Raw genomic sequence first — 27,757 nt, 5'->3', positions numbered from 1 at the left:
CTATCGGCTTAAAAATACACAACTCAATTAACTTAAATAATAATTTAACAAATGTAATATTTATTTATTTATATTATTTTAATTATTAAACTTATAGTTTACAAAATTCAATTATATTCATTTATTACAATATTATCATTAAACAAATAAATGTTCTATATTAAAACATAATTATAAAAGAAAAATATAATGTTGAAAGGGAATCTAATATGTATGGTCATATTTAAAATAAAAAATTAATACTTTCAAAATGGATATCTAATTAAAATATACTCATCATGATGAAATTATTTATTAATGTCAAACTCTTACGTATGATGTCCTCAATATTAAAATATCAACGACATATCTCTAAGAGCAAAAATCTTACAAGTGACCATTAATACAAATGCTTGATGTCAAGGTGTCCCATTGAAAGCAACCCATAATGCAGGAAGGCATTTAATATACGTTTCTTGCACAGAATCTAAAAATCTTTTAAAGAAAAGTTCTGAAATCACTTGGTACATAGCATTCATTTAATAGATCCCCAAATTGCCTATAAAAAGCTTATTTAGGTGAAAACATTGTGGAGATACTGTAAGCCACAAATCCAAATGACTCTACCCACTCAATAACGTTTGGCGCCCCCTCAATAAAACTGATTGTTTTATTCTCTTCTTCTGCTCCATTACCGTACAGCCACATTATCGCATCCCATCCTCTCTGTGTTGGATGGCCTCCATCCCAGTAGAACTTTTCATCTACGTTTGAACACACTTCATATAAAGCCCTCCCTACTTGATCCACTTCTCCACACATATCAACCCTACCTTTTGCGGCACAGCAAGGAATGAACAAATCCACAAAACCTGTCACACAATTTCAAGAACAGATGTATTATTCAGAAGGCAGAGATTTTGAAGATTTATTGGACACATAGAAAAAGGCATAGATTCTGAAGTACCAAATTGTGCAGGACCGGAGAAGATATATTTAATTGCAGACACCAAATCTGAAATTATGATGGACAATTCCTTGAGATCCGATTTGAGGCTTTCTACGCCCTCTCTCAATAATCTTGTATGAAGAGCTAAAAAGTAATCGTAGTTTGAATCACAGGATGTTTTGCCGATCTCAGGCATGCACCCAAACGGACCAATATTACTCACCGCAAAATTCCTAAGCCCGCTTTCATACAACTCTTTCACGGCCTCGATTATCCCGCTTACCACAGGTTTCACCAGATCCATCACTCCCTGTAATAAATTCACAAAGTTGGAAAAAATAGATGGTCTGGAGTTTTTGCGAGCGAAGAAAGGCCTCAGATTTTGAATTACCTGAATGGAGCCGTTTCTGCTATCAAGGAATGCAAGGTAGTCGTTACCAACCACAGAGATAAGAACTACACACTGCGAGAGCTTCTGAGAGTCGAACTCATGACTTTGTCCTATCACCTTCTTAAACTGCTTCACCTGTTGTGCTACTTTTATAAAACCGTAGGCTTGAAATATTCCACTGCCTCCCACTGCAAAGTTCACTCCTTGTCTAATCTTCTTTGCAGTTGATTTGCAGTCATGACTTCTCAGCAGCTCATATGCTATGGGAACGGGAAGCCCTAAAATATCCCCTGCACACACCACAACGGCACAACCACATGTATATAAGCCGCAGGCTGCTTATAACCTTAAATTTCTTCATTTGTGAGTTGAAAGAAGGTTTACCCCAAAAATCTGTCTGGACTTTTCCAGAAGAAAATCTGCCTGCAGGATAGCCAGGCCAGGTCAAACCGTATGGTCGTCTCCATGGCTAGTTTACGCTTTGATTGTACGGATTTCGATTTCCAGTGTCGGCATAAGAGTCTCCAAAAACAAACAACGCCTGAGCCTTCTTTGCGATTCCTCTCCCTGCAAATCAATCAATTTAAATGAAAACCATACGAGAATATAGAATGAGGGAAGTTTGAAGTGATAATTTGTACAATTGACTTGCAAATAAAGAGAGACTGGTCATGTGAAAGAGAAGGCGAGAAAACATGGCGTCCATAAGTGTAGTTTGTTGGAGTTGGGATAAAGGTTATAAGGTAAAGAGGGTGCAGTAAAGTCGTCATCGTTTGAGTGTAGAGCAACTTTTCAAGTTTGTCGTTTCCGGAATGAAATGAAGGGCTGGTTAAAAGACTTCTTTGGGAGGGCGAAAATCTGTGTTGCGATTAATTTTAAAAAAAAAATGAATTTCTTTATCGGTGTTGCGCAGTACCAATCAGAGAATTAAACAAGTATTTAATTAATTAATTTATTCTTTGTTGACTTTGAAAATTTGTTAAAGCTATGAGATTTCCACAATCCATTTTGCATTTCTAGTGTATTTTTTTTTCTGGATTCGATTGTGTGTATATTTTTCCATCAACGTTTCGAATCACACCCCGTGATTCATCATCAGGATGATAAGAATTCCCAAGACATGAAAGATGTTGAGTTGCAGATTTGAGGCAAAATATAAAGAGGAGAGGGGTGGGGGAAGGCAGATTTGAAAATTTGTGTTGAGAAAAACAAAAAAGAAGATAAGATAAGATAAGCCTTATCCACGGGGTGGAGTGGGATGGCATGACCGTGTTAAAAAAAATTTGTTAACTTTTATAAATTGAAAGCCGACAAGTAATATTTAATAAATATTATATCTTTTTGAACCGACAACTAAATAATCATAACGTTTCAAACTAATATAAATATGAATGTGTAGAATTAAAAACATATTACTGTGAATAAATACAAAAAAAAATTATCACCAGCGAGTGCTAATAGTGTGAATACTTCAAATAAATTTACCAGCAACTGCGAATAGTGCAAATAGTGCGAATAAATTTACCCAGAATATAGTGCAAGGTGGTGCAAATAAATACTCTAAAAAAAAGTAAGTCATTTTCACTTTATTTTACCTATAATGTAAAATGGGTATTATATATACAATGGATAATGATATCTTTTATTATCTTTTTAGTAAAAGTAAATATTTTTAATTCTATATTATTTATAGTAGTTTATATATTAAGTTGATATTAAATTAATTTATATAATTAAATAATATGATTAAGTTAATATTTCTCATATATTTTGTATATAATTAAGTTGATATGAACCTAAATTATATAATTAAGTTAATATTGTTTTTAGTTTTTAAATATATTTTATTTATATTATATTCCTTTTTATTTTTATATTTAATTATATTATTTTTATTTATTTTTTATTATAATTAAATTGATATTAACTTGATATGAACATATTTAAAATAGGTAGTATAAATTATTAATAAGGATATTTTTAAATATGTAATAATTTATAATTAAATTTGTAGGATGCCTCGTCGTCCAAGGACAAGTTTTGAAAATGAAGAGCAACGAAAAGAGCATCGAAGAGAATATGCTCGAAATTATATGAGACAATGACGTGAACAAATGGCTAATGCAGAAAGAGAGGAAGTAAGAATTCATTCAACTGAAGAGTAACAAAGAGAAAAAAAGAGAGAATATGCTCGAAATTATATGAGTCAACGACGTGAACAAATGACTGATCTACAAAGACAAGAAGAAAGGAATCATCAAAACCAAAATGATAGACAAAGAAGTGCTAAACGTAGGGCAGAAATGACAGTGACAGAGATTGAAGAGGAAATGAGACAACATGCAGATAAAATGATGAAACATCATGCACAAACATCTCAAGATGATGGATATATATTAAGATGAAGAATACAAAGAGCTATGCATTCTGATCAATTGAATGAGATGGAAAGACAACAAATACAAGTGCGTAATCGTGAAGCAGTTGAGGTTAGTTCCGAAGGGATGAATTCTTTGACAATTGATCGTGTGCTACAAACACCAAATGATAGAGTTCAAAATGTAATGAATGTTGATTTTCAAAATCATATGGAAAATAATAGTTCACAACAAGAATTAACAACTCCTCTAAGAAGACAAAGACAATTGCAAAGAACACAAAATAGAAGAGATCAAGGAGTAGTTAATAATGATGGAAATATTGAGATTGATTTGAAGACTTTACAAATGATATTTTGACATGGACTCGATCAACTTTCTACACCAAGTATGTGCTACATTTGTCAAGAGAGTTATCCTACAATGAAGGTTGTGCGGGTACTTGAGGGCCCTATTTGCAATCGATGTCGACAAGAGAAAAATGAACATCGATTTTCAGCATCAAACAATATGGATCCTGGTCCACAACCATTAGAACTTGCAAATTTAACACAAATAGAAGAAATGTTGATAGCACGTGTCAACCCAATTCTTCAAGTAACACATGCAATTGGGGGTCAATACAAATATAAAGGACATACCATATGTTTTCCACAAGAAGTGAGAGAAATAGCTAGAATTTTACCACATCAGATAAAAGATTTGCCAATCATCATTGTTCGAAAAAAAGATCAGCGTGGAACAAATTATAATTTTACAGTTAATAAAGAGAGGGTATATAGAGCACTTAAATATAAAATAAAACATGATAAGTTCTATAGAGATGTTCAAATTGATGAAAATGCACTTAATGACCTTATATGTAATTTAGATGAGAACATTTTTGATCAATTGAATTCTGTTCATATGGAGTTTGATTCAGACACAAATGAATATGTATTTGTGGGTCCAATATTAGAGATGGATGAAGAAAACATTATTAATCACACTACATCAATGGCCTCTAAACCTCCAAATGCTCAAAGAGAAATGGAACTAATTCATGTATGGGTAAATAATCCTAATGTAGATCCTAGATCACTAATTGATTGGCCAGGAATTGGAGCATCTCCAATAAATGAGTATGTCACTGAAGGATTACTTGATATGGCTTTTCCAACACTATTCCCAGATGGACAGTGTGATTGGATAGAACCACAAATAAGGAGAGTCCATCTACATGAGTTTGTTAAGCATTTACTTCGATATAGAGATCATCGTTTTGGCCGACACCCAAGATTTAGATATTATATGATGAATATGATCATGCGACATCATGCACAAAACTCATCTGCAGTGTTTGTCAAAAAGAGCTTGCAAGAGATGCCAATCACAATCAATGAGTTACGAGAACATATGGAAAATATCCCACACTCACATCTAGTTGATCGTTTGATGCGTTTTGGCACAACACTAAGGGGTACAAGGTCTTATTGGGCAAAATGTCGAGCTGAATTATTTGACCTCTTGCATCAAATTGGTACACCAACAATTTTCTTTACTTTGAGTGCAGCAGATATGTACTAGCCAGATTTGCATGCATTAATGCCAAGGACACAGCCAACTAATCCACAAGAAGCACAAAAATGGAGGCGTCAAAATATTATTGACTACCCACATATTGTGGCATATTACATGCACCTACGCTATACAATGTTTAGAAAGGAAATACTGCAAAAGGGAATGAAGGCAAAAGATTATTGGTCAAGATATGAATGGCAACATAGAGGATCACCACATGTGCATGGATTCATATGGTTAGAGGGAGCACCTAACATAGACAATCTTGATTGGAAAAATCATGATGAAGTAAAACATGCTAAAAAATACTTTGATTCTATTATCCATGCATGGAATCCACGAGGGGATCCACATCAACGAAACATACAGATATGATGTTAATTCTCAATTGTATATATTCATTTCGAAATATATTATACTTAAAGATTTATATTTTCTTTAATAAAATATGTTATATCATCAATGATATAAAATATTTATGTAAACTAACAATTCACTCTTTGTTTGTAGGTACAATGGGGCCGTACACATCAATTGCCACTACGATTGGCTTGGGCACTAACAATCCATAAATCACAAGGATTGACTCTTTCAAAGGCAACAATTGACATAGGACCAAGAGAAAGGGTAGGATTAACATTTGTTGCTATATCACGTGTTAAGGCCTTGGATGGAATTAGAATCTCACCACCATTTTCATATGATCGTTATGAAAAACTGAAGACAGGAAAGCAACTTGCCAAAAGGAAAGCAAAGGAAAAAAGACTCAAATCTTTGGAAACATAATATTTTTATGTAATGTATACATTGTTGAATTGAACTCTTCTATTAAAATTGGGATTAAATTTGTGTTTTTAAAGATGAAATGTTGCATTCAATATGAATTCCTATTGTACACTCCATTGAATATGATAGGCATCATGATTTGTAAATGATAAATATGCTTTATTTAAAACAAAAGGTGATAAATTAATACTTTACATGTCGCGTTGCAGATGCTACTAGCCTAGATATCTTAATACATCTATCTAAAATATGCCAAGAGATATCAGTCTCGAGGTGCCTAACCATTCTCAACAACAATTTAAAATAGGCGCCTCGAGACTGATATCTCTCGACATATTTTAGATAGATGTATTAAGATATCTAGGCTAGTTTATATATAAAATTCGATGGGGTTGGAATTCCCTCGGTTGAGCTGTCGCAAGGGTTGAAAAGAGTGTGTGTTCAACAATAATAGAGTCTATTTTGTAGTTTATTTATTTATTGCTCCTTTTCCATTATTGCGAAATATTTTTTTGATTAAAAGATAGGGACTTTTGTATTAAGCCTGTTTCACATTCATTGCTTTTTCTGTGGATTTGTTTGGAATTATGTTATGATGTTTTGTTTAGTATTTTAACTGTAGATTGTCCACATGTAAAGTAGTGAAAATTAGATTCATCGGTTTTTTGTGAAAGTAGGGTTCGAATCCAATTATTATGATTTTAATTTATAGTTTTAGCCTTTCGGTTGCTTAAATTGAGAAGAAAAACAAGTGTTTATTGATGCATGCTATATGGTCGAGACACGTTTTTATTCAGAAATGAATAATGTTTTCTGATTTGAAGAGCTTCTCAATCTTTTAAAAAAAAAAACCCAGTATACAATGATTGTGGTCTGTTCGTAAAATTCTAATTAAGAGAATGATAAATTGAAATCTTTCCCTATTTTAGTGGAGCAACATCTACTTAAAAATTGAAAATAAGCTTTGGAAAAAAGAGGTGGGGTAGAAATAAGAGTGGCTACTTATTGAAAAAAATGACACATGATTTCACCATGTTTTTTTATCTCCTTTTTATTTGCCTACAATTTTGCTTGTAAATTTTATTTGTAAGAAATATTACCAATAATTTCATTTACAAAAATGATTTTAAGAAATTGTATTTTACTATTCATGGGGTCACTTGCTCCACAAATTGCTCCTTAAATGTAATTTGTATATGAAATGTAAACTTAATAATGTTGTGGATTTTGTTGTGAGCTTCTATAAAGAAAGTTAAATTAAATATGAACATTACTTAATATGATTCAGTAATATTGGATTATATTATTTTTATTCTTTTATTCTATTATAAAATGTTAAATTGGAATATTAGTAAATGTAAACATCTAAATTTTGAAAACAAACTTATATTAAATATTAGATTGCAAAGTTTTAATTGTTTAGTATTGTTTAGGTTTGATCAAATTTTAAAAGGGATATAATTGTAAATATGCAATAGTGAACTTTCCATATTATTAGTTCTTGCAAGCAGGACTATTGCATTCATGTAGTTCAGTTTTTCAATTAGTTGAAAACATCTATAATCCACATTTATTTTATATTTTACACATCTATAAAAAAATATTATTTCTCTTTATTTCTATTGTTTCATATTGAAAATAGTGAATAGAAAATTCAATTCGTTTTATGCTTTCTTCCCTTTAAATGTTTTTTAATATGGGAAAACATGTTTTGATGGGCCTCTGAAACCCATTATGACCCTAAGATCAAAATATTTACATTAAAGCACAACAAAACACAAAAGACAACACCAAAGAAAAAGACAGCTGACGAGTAGAACGCCAACAAACTAGAGACAGCTAGTCAAAAAACCAAAAGGACCGACAGAAAGAGCCCAAATTTAGGGTAAGTTCTGAGGCACTTCAACAGCTTCCAGCTCCAGCGATTCCATATTATCAGCTGCCTGCTTGATTTCCTCAATTTTCTTGCTATGGCTTTGCATCTTTCTGGTGCTCGCTCGCATTCTTCTCCCAAGCCCTGACTCCTTATCTTATGGGGTATCATCCTTCACTTCAATAATTCCCGCCGAAGCCTTATCCCCATAGTCATTCTCTAGCTTACTGATAAGAGCCTTCATACTAGCCAAGGCAGCCTTAAGAATCTTATGACTTTGCTCACCAATTGTTTTGAGCGTGTTCTCAACTCCATCAAGTCTTTATTCAGTGACCCCTTCTTTGTTCTCCAAGCTAAGAAAGATATTGTGATTAGCATTGATGATCTCCTCTGCATTACCAATAGCTTTGGTAAGCTTGCTGAGACAATTGAGGAGGGAATTGAATTTACTCGAGCCTAAAGCTTGTAAAGTCTCAAATTTTCTTTCTTCTTAGGCTTGCTTGGTTTTAATGCCAGTGATTTCCTTTTGCATCTAGAGGAATACTTGTTTGAAGCTATCCATGCCATTATTGATATAGAGGTCAATATCCAGGTGATGCTCTTCCTGTGTCTTGTCACCAGCCATCTCAAGATTCACTTCTAGTCCCACCTCCCTAACATCAGAGTTCTAAGATTCTTTCATGGTTGTATCCTCCCCCATCAGGCCCTTATCCTTAGAATTAGTCATGAGAGGCGACCGATTCTTGGTTCCCACATCCTTAGTTTTAGGAGTCTTCCTTTTTTGCTTCTGGGTCACGAGGGTTTGGACCTCCTCGCTTTCAGTATCCATGTCGATATTAGTTTCATTATCCTCCTCATACTAGCTATCTTCATCCTCCCCTCTCTACTTCTTTTTGGCTGACCCTTTGTTCTGCTTCCCATGCTCTATTTTTCTATTTTTTCTGGTCGACCCAAAAATTTGGGGGTCATCTTTTGTCTCTACCTCCATGTCATAGCCTTCGCCTTCTTCATCGTCAGAGTCATCGAGATCCTCTTCCGACTCGGAGATCTCAACTATATTCAGATGAACGGTAGTGTTCTTGATGTGATTATATAGAATCACCATCAAACCTTCATGCATTACTGGGTTGATATTGGGATTGGATATTGCATCCTTGATCCTAGCATTAAGGGCGCAGAAAAGATAATATGGAATAGAAATTTTATCTTTATACCTAAAGTGATTAAGTAAGACAAAATGGTAGATGTAAACCCTAGTGTATCTACCATCGAGAGTAATAAACTCCATTATAGAAAGAAAAACCCTTCGCCAAATTAATTTAATTACCTTTGGCGAGAAGTAGGTATGGCTTCCCTTCACCAGTCTAGCTTTCTCCTCCTCATCCTTTGGAAATTTCTTCACGGCAGCGTCTGAAATCTTTCTATCCTTGTAGAACTTGATGTTGTCCATCGGAAGACCCATTGCCTCTACGATCATAGTTTCAGTCACCTTGACCTTTCTATTGTCTGTGGTTAAAGTGCCTTTATTTCAGCCCTTCTTGAAGATTCTCATAATTTCGGGTCATTTCTCCTGCATGTGCTCCATGAAATCGGTCATCTTGGCAGCTTGAAGTACCGCCTAGACCTGCGGATGATTCCTCCATTTATCAATGTTGGTAGCCTCCGTTCTCTTGTGTTTTCCTCCCATTATGTTATTGATATCTATCATCTGTAATTTCCAACAGATACCTTTCTTTGCAATAAACTTTTTGTGATAAACCACCAAAATTCTGTGGGAGTTTCTAATGCTTTTGCTCGAGAGGGAGAAAAAAACCCATAAAGCATGCGAAGTGATCCTGCATTGATAAGTGTACCTCCTTCTTGACTGCATACAAAACCATCTCTTGCTGCCACGACCTCTCCTTACACCTCAGGAAATGATTTCAAATCTGACCCTGCTTACCATGCAATCTTTCATAAGTTAAGATATCACGTATCGCACACGGTAGCTCCCCTTTGCCATTCTAGGTAATAATTTGCTTGCTCCGTACTGCCTAATTGGCAGCCCAGTCAACACACCTATTGGCCTCTCTATAAACATGGGAGATGTAGCATTTTTTAAACCCCTAAAGCAACTCCCTTTAAATGTTGGCTCATATGACTAAATTGAATAATTTTCAATTTTAATCAAGAAAATTATTTTTTTCAAAAGAATACTTAAATAATGAGTTTTAATTATTTGGAAACTATTAATGAGTTCTTCCACTTATATTTAATATTTAAATACTTATATTTTTTTTTTAATATTTCAAAGTAAATTAATTTTTAATGGTTTTTTGTATTTTTCATTGTTTATAATTGTTTGGTGTATATATAGTCATTAAATTCATGCTTTATGTTGGGTTTTGAATTTAAACTTATTAATATTCATAAAATAAAGTATATTAAATATTAAATTTTAACTAATTAATATTTTTAATCAAATATATTAAATTTTCAATTTTAATTAATTCATATTTATGGTCAAATGTATTGGATTTTATTTTTTAATTACTAAATATTATTAGGTAACACATTTTAAAGTTAAAACTAGCATATATATCTTTAGTTTTAAGATATATAAATTACATCAGTATATATTAAGGTGTTGAATTTTTTTAATTTAATATTTTTTTATATTAAAGTTGAAAGAAAAAATCAAACACCTCAGTATATATAGGTGTAATCTATATATCTTAAAATTAAAGATATATATGCTAGTAGAAAAATGAGAGCTACAATATGAAGGAGAATACATTTTAATCTTAAGTTAATATGCATGTTAATTGGGATATTCTTATTAATATTATTAGTATAACTATAGTATTATAAGATTAACTTATTAATATAAACATTTTAATTAGGGTGTTTTATTATTATTATTATTATTATTATAAGATTTTTTTTCTTTTAATAATAGGCCTAAGCCAGAATATATTTAATAAGTGGTGAAAATATACTTTAAAGTCTCAGAAGAAGGTAAATCATAACCAACTAGAACCAATATCAATAAAGCAAAAAACATCCCAACAATAGGGGATGAAAAAGTCTATCGAATGTAAGGAAAAAATATATATTGATCAACAAAATATCATCTAGGGACCATTAAGTGTGAGTAGGTGTTTGTAAATGAGAGCCCAAACTAAAAAGAAAAACAACCTGAGAAGTAGGCCATAAGAGGTATTCTATAAAACCAGTGAAAAAAGGCCATCAACTAGGACCAAAATAGAATAGAACATAGCCAAAACAGAGATGGGCACCTTGAACAAAATTATTCCAACACCTGGCTAGAGGAGGAAATTGGGGAGAACACCACTGAGGCAGAAGAGGGGGAAGCCACCATTGCAAGCTCCACTTCACAAACCTTGTCACCATCATCATCACTTGAGCTTGAGGATGTTTCCACCTCATTATTGGCATTCAGAATACCCATAAACTTGTAATCCACCACCCAATCCTCATTTTCATCCATATTATTATAGTGTGAAAGACAACTATCCCATCTACAGTAAATCCCATTAACCATTTGAGGAATTGAATGCTTCTCTAAACAATGGTCAATTTGAAGCCTCAAAAGGTTTTATTCCAAATAGAGAGAATAGGGAATTTGAGTGTAGGGATATTAGCCTCCATTCTGATGGCATAGTGCAGCCTGTAGGGAATGGTCAAATCCTTGTCAATGCTAATCAAAACCTTGTACAATTCACCCAAAAAAACTTCTTTGAAGACTCCTTTATACAGTGTATCCACAACAGCCTTAGCTTCCCCAACCATGAGAGTGATGGCAAGAAAGTAGGAGGGAATATCTGTGTTGAATCTGTAGTGATGGGTAGTTCTAATGAATTCTCCCCCAAGAACACAGTAGACTGCATGAAAGAAGACTTTTTTGGAGTAATTGGTTACTGTACAGAGTTGTTTGTTGGTGATTTGGCCTAGAAAAGACATCTATCACTTTAAAGCGATGAGGGTGATCAATGTATCTACTCTGAGAGGAACAAAGAAATATAGGACAAACAGTCTAAATGTGATAGAAGAACCTAAATAATTCCAACAACTCTACCATGGAATGACAAAGAAAAGAAAACCAATCTTTTTTGATACGCTAGACCCAAAAAATGGAGCTCATAAAGGCATGAAGGATGAAGGAATCTTATCAATCATTAGGCCAAATCTTATGACAATTATTTCTCAAAAAGGAAGACATTAAATGCAAAAAAAGGTGGTCGATAGAAAATAGGAGGAGATCCATATAAGGTCTTGCCAAAAATATTGAGGGCGGCAAAGAGAACTAACTCAACAAGGTAATTTCATAATACAGGATTACACTTTTTGGCCACACTGAAATCAACATTTTGTATTAAATCTTTACTTTCTAAAACCTATTGCCACTAAACCATTAATAATTTGAAGTTGAAGTAAACTAATAATTTGTGAGATTTTTCATATAGACTCTAAACATATTTTTTTAAAAATAATTAAAAATTTATTGTCCAAATTGTTATGTAACTTTTAATAACTCAATATTTATGTAGTAATGCATAACATTTTTCATAAGTGACATTTATTTGGTAATGCATCACATTTTTTATAGAAAGAAGGAAATAATAATTTTAGAAATATAAAATTTTCACACCAATATCTAGTGAATGAATATTTTTTCATAATTTTTTGTTACATATATATTTTTTAGTTAATTTTTCAAGACAAAGTAATTGTAATTTGGACAAAGGTCTATTCCGTAATGCATAACTTTTTTTTTGTATGTATTTGATTTAACTTATTCTTTTATGTTGAAATGAGGATATAAATACCTAGGGAAAAGATATATTTTACAAACTTTTTTCTCTATTTTTCAATTTTTCCACGTGTGTGAAACACAATCCTTAATGTTCGATGAAAAACCTACATTCATAAGAAATAAAACATAAATATATTAATGAAATTAAATATATTAAAAATTATACTATTTGGAAAACTTATAATAAGGAATAAATACTAAAAAAATAAAACTTCTAATAGATTTCATTTAGCCCCCCTAAATTTAATGTAAAAGTGGTTTTTTATCAGCATTTTGATAGGTGGGAAGGAGACTCCATTGCAGGTATGATTTATAAGTAGAGAGGTTCTATCCAAGATATTTTTATATAAGAGACTTTGATCTAACTCTCATCAATTAATTACTTCAAATGGGACCTCTTTAAGCTTAAATCATTATATTTTCTAAAAAATGTACGATTTCAACAAAAATCAGGATGTACCAAAAATTGTAACCCACTATTGTGGGATCACCCAACACAAAGGATAATTTTCCAAGCCACAAGCCATCCTAAAAGGAGACACATTAATGAGGCCATGGGCAATTGAAGCCAACTCGATAAACTCGATGCAAAAGGAGCAATCCTTGCCACCTTCCTCACTAGCCATAAAGATTTAATACATCACCAATCTTTGAATAGTCTCTATCCAATGGAAATGATATTGACAAGATCTGAATATGAGATTAAAAAATCTTACCAATTGGGAAGAATAGAGCAATTGTATTTGGGTTCCCATTTTAAATAAAAAAAGTATCAAAAACCCATCATAAAGCCAAATGATAAAATAATAATAAATAAGATTTAAATCATTCTATCTTCAGACAACATTCGAACCTAGAGCACTAAATTCTAATCCATTTGCCCCTAAATTTTCCAAATTATTTGCAATGACATTGCCTTCTCTAAAGATGTGATTAAAGTTTACTATATCAAAGAAATTAATCTCCTCCAAAACTTTCCCAAATAGAAAATTAAGCCTCCAATTTGAGGTATGTCTTGCCCTAAAGGCATTGATAATAATTACAGAATCGCCTTCAATTTCCAAATGTTTTATGTTTAATTCTTTGCAAAGAAGGACCCCTTCCAATAAATATTTAAGTTCCTTAATGTTATTAGTATCTTCCTCAAGTTTTTTTACCATCTTAGCTACAATTGATCTATCACTAGCATGAACTATACAACCAACTCCAGAGATACTAGGGTTGCCTCTAGAGGCACCATCAAAATTCAATTTAGTCCATCCAGGTTTTGGGGGTTGCCAAACACAATTTGTTCTTTTTGAAAGGCTCGTTTGATCTCCATTTCCAACAAAAGGGGAGATCTTCAATCTAAACCATTTCATTCTAATAGATCCATGATCCCATTTTGAAAATTAAGAATATTAGTAGTATTACTCTGGTATCATATTATTAAGTTAACATTATACTATTATATAGAAATTCTCATTATTATATGTCTTAAAATAATTATTATATAATTTGTATTATTTATATTAATATTAGCATTCTTGTATTATTGAGTTTATACAATGATCATTATTTATGATATTATTAATTAATTTCATCTCGTTAGTAATTTATTAAGTATTAGGGTTCAATTAGTTTGAGGATTAGGGTTAGAGTTCAGTTTGATTTAATGTTAGGATTTGATTTAATTTTGTTTAATTTTTTATATACATCAAGATAGATGATAATGACAGTCTCTAAAAATTCGTCAAACATGGTAGTATTTTTTTGATTTTTTTTACTGAAGTAGTGTTAAGGTTTATAGTATAATATGATTAATTTATTATATTATTATTATTATCATTATTATACATTTGAAATTTAGTGTTCAAGTAGTGTTAAAGTTTATAATATTATAAGATTAATTTATTATTATATTATTCAATATACGTCAAGACATATGATATGATAGTGACTCTAAAAATTCATTGAAAATGGTAGTAGATTTTTTTAAAATATTGTTTTTGAATAAGATAAATGGGTTTTACAGGGACCTAAAACCCAAATTCATCCAAAGAATATACAAATTTAACCAGAAACTAACCAACTACTAAACAACAATAAAAATAGGGGACTCACCCCAACAAGTGAAACCATAAAAAACACAATAGAATCAAGAAACACCTGCCAATAAAAACTAAGTAAGAGCTTTCAAAAGCTCAACATTCTTCTGGATTGCTTTGTTATTGATCTCTTGGAGTTATTCCATGATGAAGCTCGAACTGCTTCTTTCTTGTTTTTTGCTCCTGGTCCTGGTAGAGGGCCCCGTGGATGCCTGCATATCCTGGATTTTCTTCTCCATGTTAATGTCTAAGGATAGTTCGGATCTAGTCGTATGATATTTCTGCAAGGCGATTTCCTCGTCGACTCATTTGAGGGATTCAACATTGTTATACATTTCCTCCTTACTAACCTTCACCAAGCCCTTAAGTTTACCCTTTAAATCATGGATCTCATTCTCCAACCTGTCAGTCCTAGCCTCATGTTCCATCTTCATGATCTTAATATCTTCCATGATTTTTTGGGACAACTTCAAGAGTTTATCAGTTTTATCAGGTGCCAGATTTTCAATGAAAGAGTCCACAATATCTTTGATTCCCTATTTCAGGAAATTAATTTAACCAAAAACCCGTCAAAAACATTTCTCCTAATTAGCAAATGAATTGCCCAGGAGATTGTTAACATCCATTTCATTACATTTAATCTCATTGGGGTGCACACTAAGGGAAATATTAAGTTTAATTTCATTTTCCCCCTTTCCTTGAATCTCCACCTTTTTCCAGTCTTTTGCTTTTTAGGATTTTGTGGGCCCAAATTTTGGGGATGAGACAGAGGGGATTTCAAATTTCTCGCTGCCCATCTAGGTGGATTTTTCTTGCTACTATTTGTGCCAGGTATGGGATTCTGCGGGGGACCCTCATCCTCTGAGGGCTTTTATTCTAAATCATCTGAAACATGGATGTCATCCTAGTCCATAGCAATTCCTCCCTCTTCCTCGCCAAACTCCATATCTGAAACATCTTGCACCTCCTGCCTAGCTAAGGAATTAGGGTTTCTCAAAGCATGGGATGATTTAAACTTATGAGCCTTATCAAACTCCATAACCAGGAGGATTAACCCCTCATGCAAGAACCGGGTTTTCCTCATTCTCAAAATGCTTATGAATGGAATGCTCAAGAGACGACATCAAATAAAATGGGATATAAATTCTTTTATCATGCCTAAAGTGGTTCAGAATAGTAAAATGATAGGTAAATATACAAGCATAGTGGCCATCAAGGGAAATGTACCTATTAATAAAATTCGTCATGTCTCCCTAGAGCTTCAGAAGGTCCTTTCGATTGTAGCCTCCATTCGGGTTCTTCTTGACTCTACTTCTTTCACTATTTATGTCGTAGAAAATTGAGAGGGCTTCTTTCGAATTTCTCCTCTGCTTTTATAATTTTTACCCTCCATGCTAAGCCCAGTAATCTCAGTGATGAAGGGTGCATCAATCCTGAACTCTGCCCCATACACGCTTAGAACCCCATGATTCAAATTTCTAAAAAACAAATTTGTGAGCTAGTGGTTCTGACCATGGAGTTTTCTGACAAATGGTTCCATACCTTCATCCATGACTTCCCTCCAGACCTTTTTATTTTTCTCCCAAAGCTCGCACGGAGATGACTCAATTATGTTCTTGTCCCCCCCCCCCATAACATTGATGCCTCTGTAAATTGTACCAGTAACACTAAAACTAGGTTTCAGACAGATGAAAATAAACTAGACCCACAAGAAAAATCTGGAAGGTCGCCGCTACAGTTTTCTATGAATAACTTTACACATGTGAAAAGCTGTCATAATTAATGCTCAAATAGAGAGAGATTTTCAGCATCCTCCCTTGCCAATTCACACAAATGAAATGGAAAGGATTCCCCTTCCCACCACCACTTTTTATCATCTCTAGCTACGTTGAGATTTTCCACGTGGTCTGCAAGCCTGTTACCCTCTCTCAAAACATGCAAAATTTGAATTCCCTCAAATTTGGCAATCATATCGAAACAGATAGTCATTTTAAGCCCAATGTAGGCCTCATTTACCTCAGCATAATGGTTTGTCAATTTTTTAAAATTATTGTTGAAGTATTAGGCTTAGGTTCAATTTGATATAGCATTAGGTATCACTTTGGTGCAACACTAAGGTTTAATCTAGCTTAGGGGTTAATGAGGTTTACAAATAGCATTTGAGTTGGTTTAATATTTGCGTTCAATTTGGTTTAAAGTTAATGTTTATAAGTTAAGGGTTAGGGTTAGGGATCAATTTCAATCAAGGCTAGGGTTTTACTTACTAATTGGGTTTAGTTTTATGGTTAATGTTTAATTTGGTTAAAGGTTTAATAACAACTTCAATGTTGTGTTCTCTACTATGTTTATAGTTAGTGTTCAGTTTGGTCTAGTGCTAGGGTTCAATTCTATCTAAGGTTTTAGGGTTACTTTTCAATTTTGTTAGGGTTAAGCCTCAATTTGGTTAAAGTTTGAGTTAGTATAGGGTTGAGGTTCAAATTATTTTAGAGTTAGGCCTCAAATTGGTTAGGATTTAAGTTAGTATAGGGTTAAGGTTCTAATTGATTTAGGGTTAGGGTTTAACTTAATTTAGAGTTTGGCCTTAATTTGGTGTAAGATTAAGTCTAAATTTGGTTTAGGGTTAAGGTTAAATGTAGTTTAGTGTTAAAGTAAGTGTTAGGATTAAATTGTATTTAGGATTAGGGTTCAATTTGTCTTAGTAATTAGTTTTAGCTTTAGGTTTTAATTTGGTTTAGTGTTAGGGTTAGGGTACAATATTTTTTAGTGTTAGGCTAATGGTTACATTTTCAATTATGGTTAGTGTTCAATTTGGTTTAGTGTTATGGTTAGTATTAGGGTTCAATTTGGTTAAGTACCAGGGTTAGGGTTTCATTTGGTTTATGATTTAGATTTAGTTTGGTTTAGGGTTAGGGTTCAATTGTGTTTAGGGTTAGTTTGATTTAGGGTTAGATTTCAATTGTATTTAGGGTTATTTTTGTTTAGGTTTAGGGTTATGGTCTCCTTTGGTTGATTATTTAAATTTAGTTTGGTTTAGGGTAATCGTTCAATTATATTTAGGGTTAGTTTTGTTTAAGGTTAGCTTTAGGATCTTGTTTGTTTTTTTATTTAGATTTAATTTGGTATAGGATTAGGGTTCAATTATATTTAGGATTAGTGTTAGGCTTAGGGTTCCATTTCATTTATGGTTAGGGTTTAATTTGGTTTAGTGTTAGGATTTAATTGTATTTAGGTTTAAAGTCCAATTTTGTTTATTGTTAGCATTATGGTTTCATTTGGTTTATGATTTAGATTTAGCTTGGTTTAGGGTTAGGGTTCACTTTCATTTAGTGTTAGGGTTTAATTTGGTTCAGTATTAGGGTTCAATTTGTTTCAGTGTTAGGGTTATAATTCAATTTGGTTTATGATTTAATTAGGTTTATAGTTAATGTTTATTTACTCTAGTGTTAGGGTTCAATATGGTTTAAAGTTAGCATTTTTTTTAGTTCAGTGTTATGCTTAGAGTTCAATTTTGTTTAGGGTTAGTGTTCAATTTGTTTTAGATTTCAAGTCATCATTTCATTTAGTTTACGGTTAGGGTTTAATCTGGTTTAGTATTAAGTTTACAATATATTCTAGTTTAGGTTTATGTTTGGGGTTTAATTTGGTTTAGTGTTAAGTTTACAACAGATTCTAGTTTAGGTTTATGTTTGGGGTTTAATTTGGTTTATAATTCAATTATGATTAGGGTTGGGGTCCAATTGTATTAAAGGTTAAGGTTACAAATCAATGTGGTTTATGGTTAGAGTTTGATTTTTTAAAAATTTGTGTTCATTTTATTTAAGGTAAGGCTTAAACTTGGTTTGCTATTACGACTTAATTTGGTGTAGGGTTACAATTGAATTTTTTTTTATATTTTAATTAGATTTATAATTAATTTTCATGTTTTTTTAGTGTTAGGGTTTATTTTGGTTTAGTGTTATACTTAGATTTTAATTTGGTTTAGGGTTAGTTTTAAACTTGGTTCAAACTTTAATTGCTGTGTTAGGGGTCCATTTGATTTGATTTGATTAACATTAAGGTTAGGGTTTGTTGGACATTGCTACTACTAGGATGTGTTGTTGTCATTGATGTCAACATATTCTTGCTCCGGTGATTGCAGATTGGTTTATTGGGATCATGGTTCAATATATGGTATATTCCTAGTATCATTATATTCTTTTGTATCAGTTTTGGTGATCCATAAAGTATATTTGATCATATTGGATGATCCAATTTTAGAGTTTATTTATCTGATCGGTGCTTTGCAAAGTGCAGTATTTCCTCTGGTATATTCTGGTGTGATTAGATCTTGAGCTGAGATTTTGGGAGATTGTCTAGGATGGTCTTGTGTATCTTCATTTCAGATGGTTCATGATTTGGTCCTTCACAAGTTATCTTTTCTTCATCAAAGTTGTTGTTGTTTGAGTGTTCTTGAGTTTCAAATGTTGATCAATGAAGATTTGATGTGGTTTTAGTATAGATGTTACTGATGATTCTAATGTTCTTATTGGTGTTTCCTAATTGTGTCCTATTTTTTTTGATGATGCGCATTGATCGTTGTGCAAGCTTTTGGTGATTTTGCTGAACCGGTGATGTTCTTTGTGTTATGTGTAGCTCAAAGACTTCAACATATGCTTCACCTTAAATGCACAAACATAGAGGGTAAAAGAAGCACAAAGACTGCAAGTTATCTCTTTGCTTGAGCATGAAACATTAGCTTCAAACATGATAAGTAGCTCAAAGACTACAAGATCAATTTTGACAATATATCATTAGTTATAAATATAATAAGCAGCTCAAAGACTACAAATTGGGTTTAAATCTCTTTAAAATAACACCACAATACTCACAATCAACTCTAAATAATGTCTTCACATTACAAGTTATTCCAACACAAAGATTGAAAGCAACTTGTCTCTTTTATTGATTGCAATTTGATTTACATCTAAAAACAAAGTTTTATAGTGCTTCTGAAACCAATAAAATTTTGTTGCATTGCCCAAAACATGGATAAAAAGATACTAAAATATCCTTATTACAATGAGCTTCCTCATATATAGAGAGGAGAGGAGCAACATGAAACTAGGAAAGTTACAACTACTTTGTGACCAAGTCAAAGGTAGAGTCCTATTTGAATTAGAAAACATGCAGTCCTACATGTGTACTAGAGAATACATAGAATGACACTTGAGGTGTCGATTGATATTACAAAATGACACTTGAAGTGTCGATTGAAATTACAAAATACCACTGCACTAGAGATGCATTAAAAAATGACTAAGTGTCTAGAGACACATATTGATTATGATCATCCTTCTTCAGGAAATCTTCATATCATTGCCAAGTAGCTTGCATTTCACAATCATCTGGTTTTCGCAATGTTTGATGCCACTGAGGATGATAGGAAGACCGGATAGGAGTCTTGCTTCTTTAACTTCATTGTATTTTCCCTAGAGATGGTTCTGACTTTTAAATAGCATTGTAGCATAGGGAAATCATCCATACTTGTAAGGAGATCACTACCATCATGATTATTTGTACTAAGTTGGATCATGCATTGCATATGCCAAATTTGGTATCATTAGGGTCTCCAAAACCCCTATTGTATTATGGGAGAACAAGTGTAAATCGGGTCTACGAAACCAAATTACACAGTTAATCCTCTTTAATTAATTTTTTCTATAACTTGTCTAATTTGTTTAGCTTTTTTGGTTGCCATGTAGGGCGAAAACAATAATCCTAGTTTTTTTTAATTGTTTTGAATTGAAAATAGATATGTAGTTTCTTCACTTATTTTCTTGAATTTTATGGCTTTTTGTTTTCCTTGCAAATGCTTTTTTGGGTGTCACTATAGTGTTACGCCTCTCAGCTTAAAAAAATAGATTGAATTTATTTATTTTTAATTCAGTTCAAATGATTTATTTTTTATTTATTTTTAATATATAGACTTTATATTATTATTATTATATATAATTTTTACATATAATATTGATTAAAATATTAAATATATTATATGTTTCCTATATATTTATATTTGGTTTTTAAATATATATACAATTTACCAAAAATGTGTAATTAAGTTATTTGTATTATTATACATTATATGGAATAGCCTTAGACGTCTAACTAATTTATCATTTTACTTTCCCAAAAGAGGAGAATGAGTGTTATTTATTATTCCAAATGGTTAACCTAATACCTGCTTGACAAGGCGATTATTTAAAGCTCACCATAATAAACAAATAATTTATTTTGCAAATAGAAACCAATAATTAATAATTACCATATGAAATTTTTCCATAAAGTACAATGAGTGTAGTGTGTTATATTTAGTGTGAGGATAGTAACAATAAAAAAAAAAGAATCTTCCCATATATCTCTCTCCCTCCTCTCTCTTTGTCCATCTCCCACTATTTCTCTATCCCTCTCTCCATATATTATTGTATATATTTTCTCTTACTCTATCTCACCATCTATATCTCTTTATCTCTCGCCCTCTCCCTTTTTATCTATGTCTCTCTCTCTTCCTCTCTATTTAGCTATCTCCCTATATCTTCCTCTCTCCCCTCTTTCTCTTAACATGCCTGCCCCTTCTCTCTCTCTTGGTCTTCCTTCCTAGACCTTTATATCTATATCTATTTGCCTCTCTATCTCTATACCTCCATATTTCTTCATCCTCCTTTTTAACTTTCTCCTCTAAACTAGCCACACTAGTGGCAACTATCTCTATATCTCCATATTTCTTCTTCCTCCTTTTTTACTTTCTACTCTACAATAACCACACTATTGGTAGGAACTTGACGCATTGTGTCTCTTGATAGAGTTTATTATTTTTCTTCTTTTGAATTTGTTTCATGTTTTTATAATTCATTTTTCACCCCTCTTAGACTTGTTCCATGACTATTTTTTAACAGAAGTCTATCATAAAGACTTTAAAATAGATTTCTACTTTTAAAAAATAGAATTATGAAATATGTTTTTCTTTTTTAAAGTGTTTTCTTTCTTTTTTCTTCATATTGTTTAGTTTCATAGATCAATTTTAAATTGTATTAAATACCCATAAAAAATTTAAAATAAATATCAAGAAGGAATAAATCAAATGTACCATATAAATTGAAAAAAGTTACATTTTTATGATGTTTCTATATTTTAATTATAGAATATATACAATCTCCTAGAATTAAATAAAATAACTATTAAATAATTAAATTTATTTATTCATTATTTATAAAAAGTAATATAATTTTAAAATATAATAATATAATAATAATATAATATAATATAATTATAATAATATAATAATATAATATTTATATTGTAATAATATAATAAAATTATAATATTATAAGAATTATAACAAGAAAGAATATTTTTACAATGGAAACTAGAGATCTAATAGAATTTGATACATGTAATATAAATTAATTGGTAAATTTAAATTATTAATTTATTAAATATTAAATATAATTTTTAACTAATATTGATAAATTTATGCTAAAATGTCCACACAAATAAATAAATTAGCATATTTATATTTTGATTTTTTTTTAAAGTACATCATATTTTTCACTATATCACGTTAAAAATTATTAATTATTATATTGTAATTAGTGTCAAATTACTATTATATTGTGATCTTGTAATTAATATTAAGTTTTTTATTTTGTTTTCTTTTTATAGGTAATGGGCCAAAGCCGATAAGGTGTACATACCCTACCCCGCTGTGGGATTTGAACTTGTGACCTCTCTTTCAAGAGCACAAGTTCTCCACCACTAGGCCAACTCAGGCTGTACAATTAATACTAAGTTATTATTATATATGATTATATGATTATTTTTTAATATATTCTTATTATTATATTTTTATATTTTGTCAAACTCTTTACAAAATCAAAAAAGAATTTTCAATACTATACTATTAATGCCTATCAACATAATAAATGGATATGTCTTGTCCCAAAAATTGAATTTATACCTTATTTGAATACTATTGCTTATCCTAATCCCAATAATAAAATTATTAAATATACTAGCACTTGCACCTGTAGGAGGTGCAAGGGATATGTCGATAGGTAAATAAAGGGCAGACATAAATGAATTTTAAATATTATCAATTACAAAATGTTTCTATTCATGACAACTAATTGAACTAAGAATAATTCCTATGTTGGAATCTAAATTTATAATCATATTTCTATTTTTTAATCAATTTCCTTATTTATAATGATTATGGATTGTTTAATGTAAGCATAGTCATTTAGCCATAGACGATTTTTCTTATAGGGTGGTAATTAAGGACATTGTGGAAGGCATAGTTGCCAAATTATAAGGTTTGGCCAAACCAAACATAGGTACGTTGAACCTCAGACTTGTCAAGTGGATAGATCCTTACAAAAACTTTTAAATTAAATATTCAAAGCATAAATAAAAAATATTAATAGATTTTTGTAATTAATACTCGAGTTTTTTCAAATCCATGTTTTTTATTTTATATGGTTTAATAAGGCACAAATTCCATTTTCCTCAAATAGGTTTTACATCTCATATTATTTGAGTTTTGATTTATTTTTTCTATCCATGTGATTTTGAGTTCTCATATTTTTTTTGTTATTTGAGTTTAGATATTTACTATATATAAAAATTGAATGTTACCCGATTGCACTTGGAAGGGGGATTAACTAGGGGAAAGGACCCAGTAGTCATGCACCCTAACTTCGCGCTTCTCAAAATCCTACTTGGAAATTTCAATTCACTCCGATTTTTTTACAGCAGCTTACTTGGCAAGTCCCCTGCTAATAACTAAGGTTTCAGGGCCATGTCATCAAATATGATGCCACATCAGCATGCTTTTTGCCAAGGTGTCCAAAACAGCCCCAAAAAAAAGTGAGACCAATAGGCATGCAAAAGAGACCCCAATAGTTGTGCAGCTGACATGGCATCACCTAATTGGTTACTTTCAACAATATTAGTACATTTCTTAACAACTATTGGTACATTTCCTAACAACTGTTGGTACATTTCCTAACAAAAATTGATATTTTTTGTTTCAAACAATAGGTTTTATTTGTTCAATTTTTGGAACAAAAGGTATCAACAACCCTCACAACAATTGGTACATGCTCAACTACTGGGTCCTTTCCCCTATTGGTGATATATACTCTAGTGAAAGGGGAAGTGATTGCTTAGAGTTTGAATAAATTTATTAAATTAATTTTATCAACCCTTTCCACATTCAAAGATTTCAAAATGTATCATGTGAAATAGAGTGGGAATCAAGTGGAAGACACATTGTCTAAGACTGTTGTGTCATCTTTATCATTAAATGGCCTAGAGCTGTTTGAGGATTTTAAGGAGATATGTAATCAACAATTGGTAAGCTTGGAGGCGATGACCTGTACCATTATTTAATGGTATGAAAAAGGTGGTGATCGACTCCCTTTATATCCCTTAGGACAATGTCATTTTCTATGTGACTTTTGATGCCTTAGAGAAAGAACGGGTGACAAGTGCCATGGAGCCGAACTTTACACTAATCACTACGCGTTTAGTTTCAGTTTGTTTGTATGGAGGGGGGGGAGTTTAGTATGAATTGTAGGTTGGAGTATGTCTTCAATTTTGATAATTGGGGGTCTGTGCTCACTCTCTTGGTAATGGTGGGTGACAATGTAAGGGTTTGATGGGGAAGCAGTAGTAATTTCTATTGTCAATGAACTAAAATGTAAATTTTAATGACATTTTATTACAAATACATAGCTATTATCGATATAAAATAATAATAAATAATAATATACTTACTATGAATAATAATAAATATTATTAATAACTCAGATTAGAATAATTTATTATTATATGTCTATTATTATTATATAATATATTAATTATTACATGTATAACAACAACAATAAATGTAGAGCTATTATAATTATATTATTAATTTTAACCTAATGATTAAGAATTATTGTACATGGAGCTTTAATTCTAATTTGGCATACACTTTCTTACAAAAATGTTATAATGTTATTTAATAAGTAGAATGTTATTATTTTACTAATTGGCATGAACTAGATGCAATGTGTCTGTAATATAATATAGATTTTATTGATTGACACGAACTAGATGCAATATGTCTTTTGTTTCCTCACTAAGGGAAACCATTTTATATTTTAACATTTAAATATAGATGTTTCAAGGTTAAACTTTCCTTGACACTATTTGTCAAAAGATTTACTATATTATTTAAAGAATTTCAAATTGTTATTTAATGATGCCAAGATTTTAATATTATTTCTACAACATCTTTTAAAATAAAAGTGACCAAAGTCACTAAAATTTTATTCATCAATAATAAAGTCTTGCAATAGCAAAATAACCCTACAAATTTTCTAGGAAGGAAGAAGTTAATTCTTCAAAAACCCTAACCGAAACTACGTAGATGACCTTAACTAGAGAAACCATCAAAATGGGTCATATGCAGAACCCAAATTGTTCGATGTATAATTGTATTTATAGTAGAAAAACCTATCCCAATTACATTTGTATATATAACCTAAATATAAATATTCTACACATAATAATCAGTCAAATTACTTGGACCAACCTCTAGAGGCACAATTCTAGTAGGTGAAGAAACGTCAGCATCACCCTGCTGATAAGAGACATCATCCTCCTCCATAGCAGACACTTGCTAAATAGGCTTGATGTTCACAAGCTCGTCATCATCATGTTCTGGATTACCAAATGGAGCATGCAATCCAACAAAGCCATCCAAAGCCTTCGCAAGAATGTCAGCATTGACATCATCCAGAAGTCTTTTAGTCTCTTGCAATGTTTGGTCATACTTTTCACAGATCATGCTTGACCTGATGATAGACAATAAATCACCACAATACCCATTAGTACATCAGTCAAAAAACATAAAAAGACTACCAATGGGAAAATCACTTTCATAAAATTGGCAATTTTCTAAAGCAATTTATTGCTATAATTATTGTTTAAACGATTCTAAATTATCATTTAATGATGTCAAGATTTTAATATTATTACTAAAGGTTAAAAAAGCTCCAACTTCAATACAAAAATATTACGACAAAAACCCAATGCAAATACGTCTCTTGTTTATAAATGTCAAACTCTTATGCATGGTGCATTCAAGATTAAAATATCAATGATATATTCCTTAGAACAAAATCGTTACAAATGATCATTAATAGGTGCCCCGTTGAAAACAACCCCTGATATTTTGCGTAAGGCTTTTAATCTAGATCTTATTCTCTAAAAATAATTGAAATAAAAAATTAAAATTTGGCCTCTTCCTTTCAATTGCAGAGAATCTTAAAAGTTTTAAAGAAAAAGTCCTAAAATCAGAAAGGTACATGGTATTTATTTCAAAAGATCCATATATTTCCTATAGAAAGCTTACTTAGGTGAAATCCTTGTGGGGATATTGTAAGCCACAAATCCAAGGGACTCTACCCAATCAATAACGTTTGGCGCCCCTCAATAAAACTGATCGTTTTATTTTCTTCTTTTGCTCCATTTCTGTACAGCCACATTATCGCATTCCATCCTTGCTGTGTTGGATGATACATATCCCACTGAAACTTTTCCTCTACATTTGAACACACTTCAAATAAAGCCCCGCCGACTTCGTCCACCTCTCCACACCTTTCAACCCCGCCTTTCTCAGCACAGCAAGGGACGAACAAATCCACAAAACCTGTCACACAATTTCAAGAACAAATGTATCATTGGCGGAAGGCATAGGTTTTGAAGATTTACTGGACACAGAGAAAAAGACATAGATTCTGCAGTACCAAATTGTGTAGGACTGGTGAAGATATTATTAACCGCAGACATCAAATCTGAAATTATGATGGACAATTCCCTGAGATCCGATTTGAGACTTTCTATATCCTCTCTCAATAATCTTGTATGAAGAGCTAAAAAGTCATCGTAGTTTGAATCACAGGATGTTTTGCCGAGCAATATTACTCACCGCAAAATTCGTAAGCCGGCTTTCATACAACTCTTTCACACCGTCGATTATCCCGCTTACCACAGGTTTCACAAGATCCGTCACTCCCTGTAATAAAAATTTACAAATTAGGAAAAATTAGATTTTGTAAGAATTTTAAGGCGAAGAAAAGGCCTCAGATTTTGAATTACCTCAATGGAGCCGTTTCTACTAGAAAGGAATGCACCGTAGTCGTTGCCAGCCACAGAGATAAGAACTACAGACCGCGAGAGCTTGCGAGAATCGAACCCGTGACTTCCTGCTATCAGTTTCTTAAACTGCTTCACCTGTTGTGCTACTGTTATGAAACCGTAGGCTTGAAATATTCCACTTCCTCCAACTGCAAAATTCACTCCTCGTCTAATCTTCTTTGCAGTTGCTTTACAATCATGACTTCTGAACAGCTCATAAGCTATGGGAACAGGAAGCCCTAAAATATCCCCTGCACACACCACAGCCACATATTGATAAGCCACAGGCTGCTTAAAACCTTATATTTCACCATTTGTGAGTAAAAGGAAGGTTTACCCCAAAAATCTGTCTGGATTTTTCCAGAAGAATATCTGCCTGCAGGATAGCCAGGCCAGGTCAAACCGTACGGTCGTCTCCATGGCTCGTTTACAGTTTGATTGTATGGATTACGATTTCCTGTGTCGGCAAAAGAGTCTCCGAAAACAAACAACGCCTGAGCCTTGTCTGCGATGCCTCTACCTGCAAATCAATCAATTGAAATGAAAACCATACGAGAATATAGAATGAGGGAAGTTTGAAGTGATAATTTGTACAATTGACCTGCAAATAAAGAGAGAATGGTCATGAGAAAGAGAAGGCGAGAAAACATGGCGTCCGTAAGTGTAGTTTGTTGGAGTTGGGATAAAGGTTATAAGGTAAAGAGGGTGCAGTAAAG

At 32.0% G+C, this 27,757-nt stretch overlaps 3 protein-coding genes across 3 annotated transcripts; 1 reads left to right on the top strand and 2 right to left on the bottom strand.

The window, feature by feature from the left end:
* Positions 1-430: 430 nt before the first annotated feature.
* Positions 431-27,757, bottom strand: LOC131045761 (GDSL esterase/lipase At5g03610). The gene is made up of 5 exons (XM_057979352.2): positions 27,643-27,757; positions 1,704-1,886; positions 1,320-1,609; positions 947-1,238; positions 431-851 (listed from the first exon to the last, which is right to left on the bottom strand). The coding sequence occupies exons 4-5, from the start codon at positions 1,230-1,232 to the stop codon at positions 550-552; spliced, it is 588 nt and encodes a 195-aa protein (XP_057835335.2). The 5' UTR covers positions 1,233-1,238; positions 1,320-1,609; positions 1,704-1,886; positions 27,643-27,757; the 3' UTR covers positions 431-549.
* On the top strand, positions 4,121-5,263 carry LOC131875899 (uncharacterized). The gene has a single exon (XM_059220610.1). The coding sequence runs from the start codon at positions 4,121-4,123 to the stop codon at positions 5,261-5,263; it is 1,143 nt and encodes a 380-aa protein (XP_059076593.1).
* Positions 25,522-27,691, bottom strand: LOC131045770 (GDSL esterase/lipase At3g09930). The gene is made up of 6 exons (XM_059220609.1): positions 27,643-27,691; positions 27,379-27,561; positions 27,003-27,292; positions 26,829-26,919; positions 26,310-26,553; positions 25,522-25,696 (listed from the first exon to the last, which is right to left on the bottom strand). The coding sequence occupies exons 1-6, from the start codon at positions 27,689-27,691 to the stop codon at positions 25,522-25,524; spliced, it is 1,032 nt and encodes a 343-aa protein (XP_059076592.1).

Source organism: Cryptomeria japonica, chromosome 5 (genome assembly GCF_030272615.1).
Source record: "Cryptomeria japonica chromosome 5, Sugi_1.0, whole genome shotgun sequence".
Classification (NCBI taxonomy): domain Eukaryota; kingdom Viridiplantae; phylum Streptophyta; class Pinopsida; order Cupressales; family Cupressaceae; genus Cryptomeria; species Cryptomeria japonica.
This window is presented reverse-complemented; position numbering and strand designations above follow the sequence as displayed.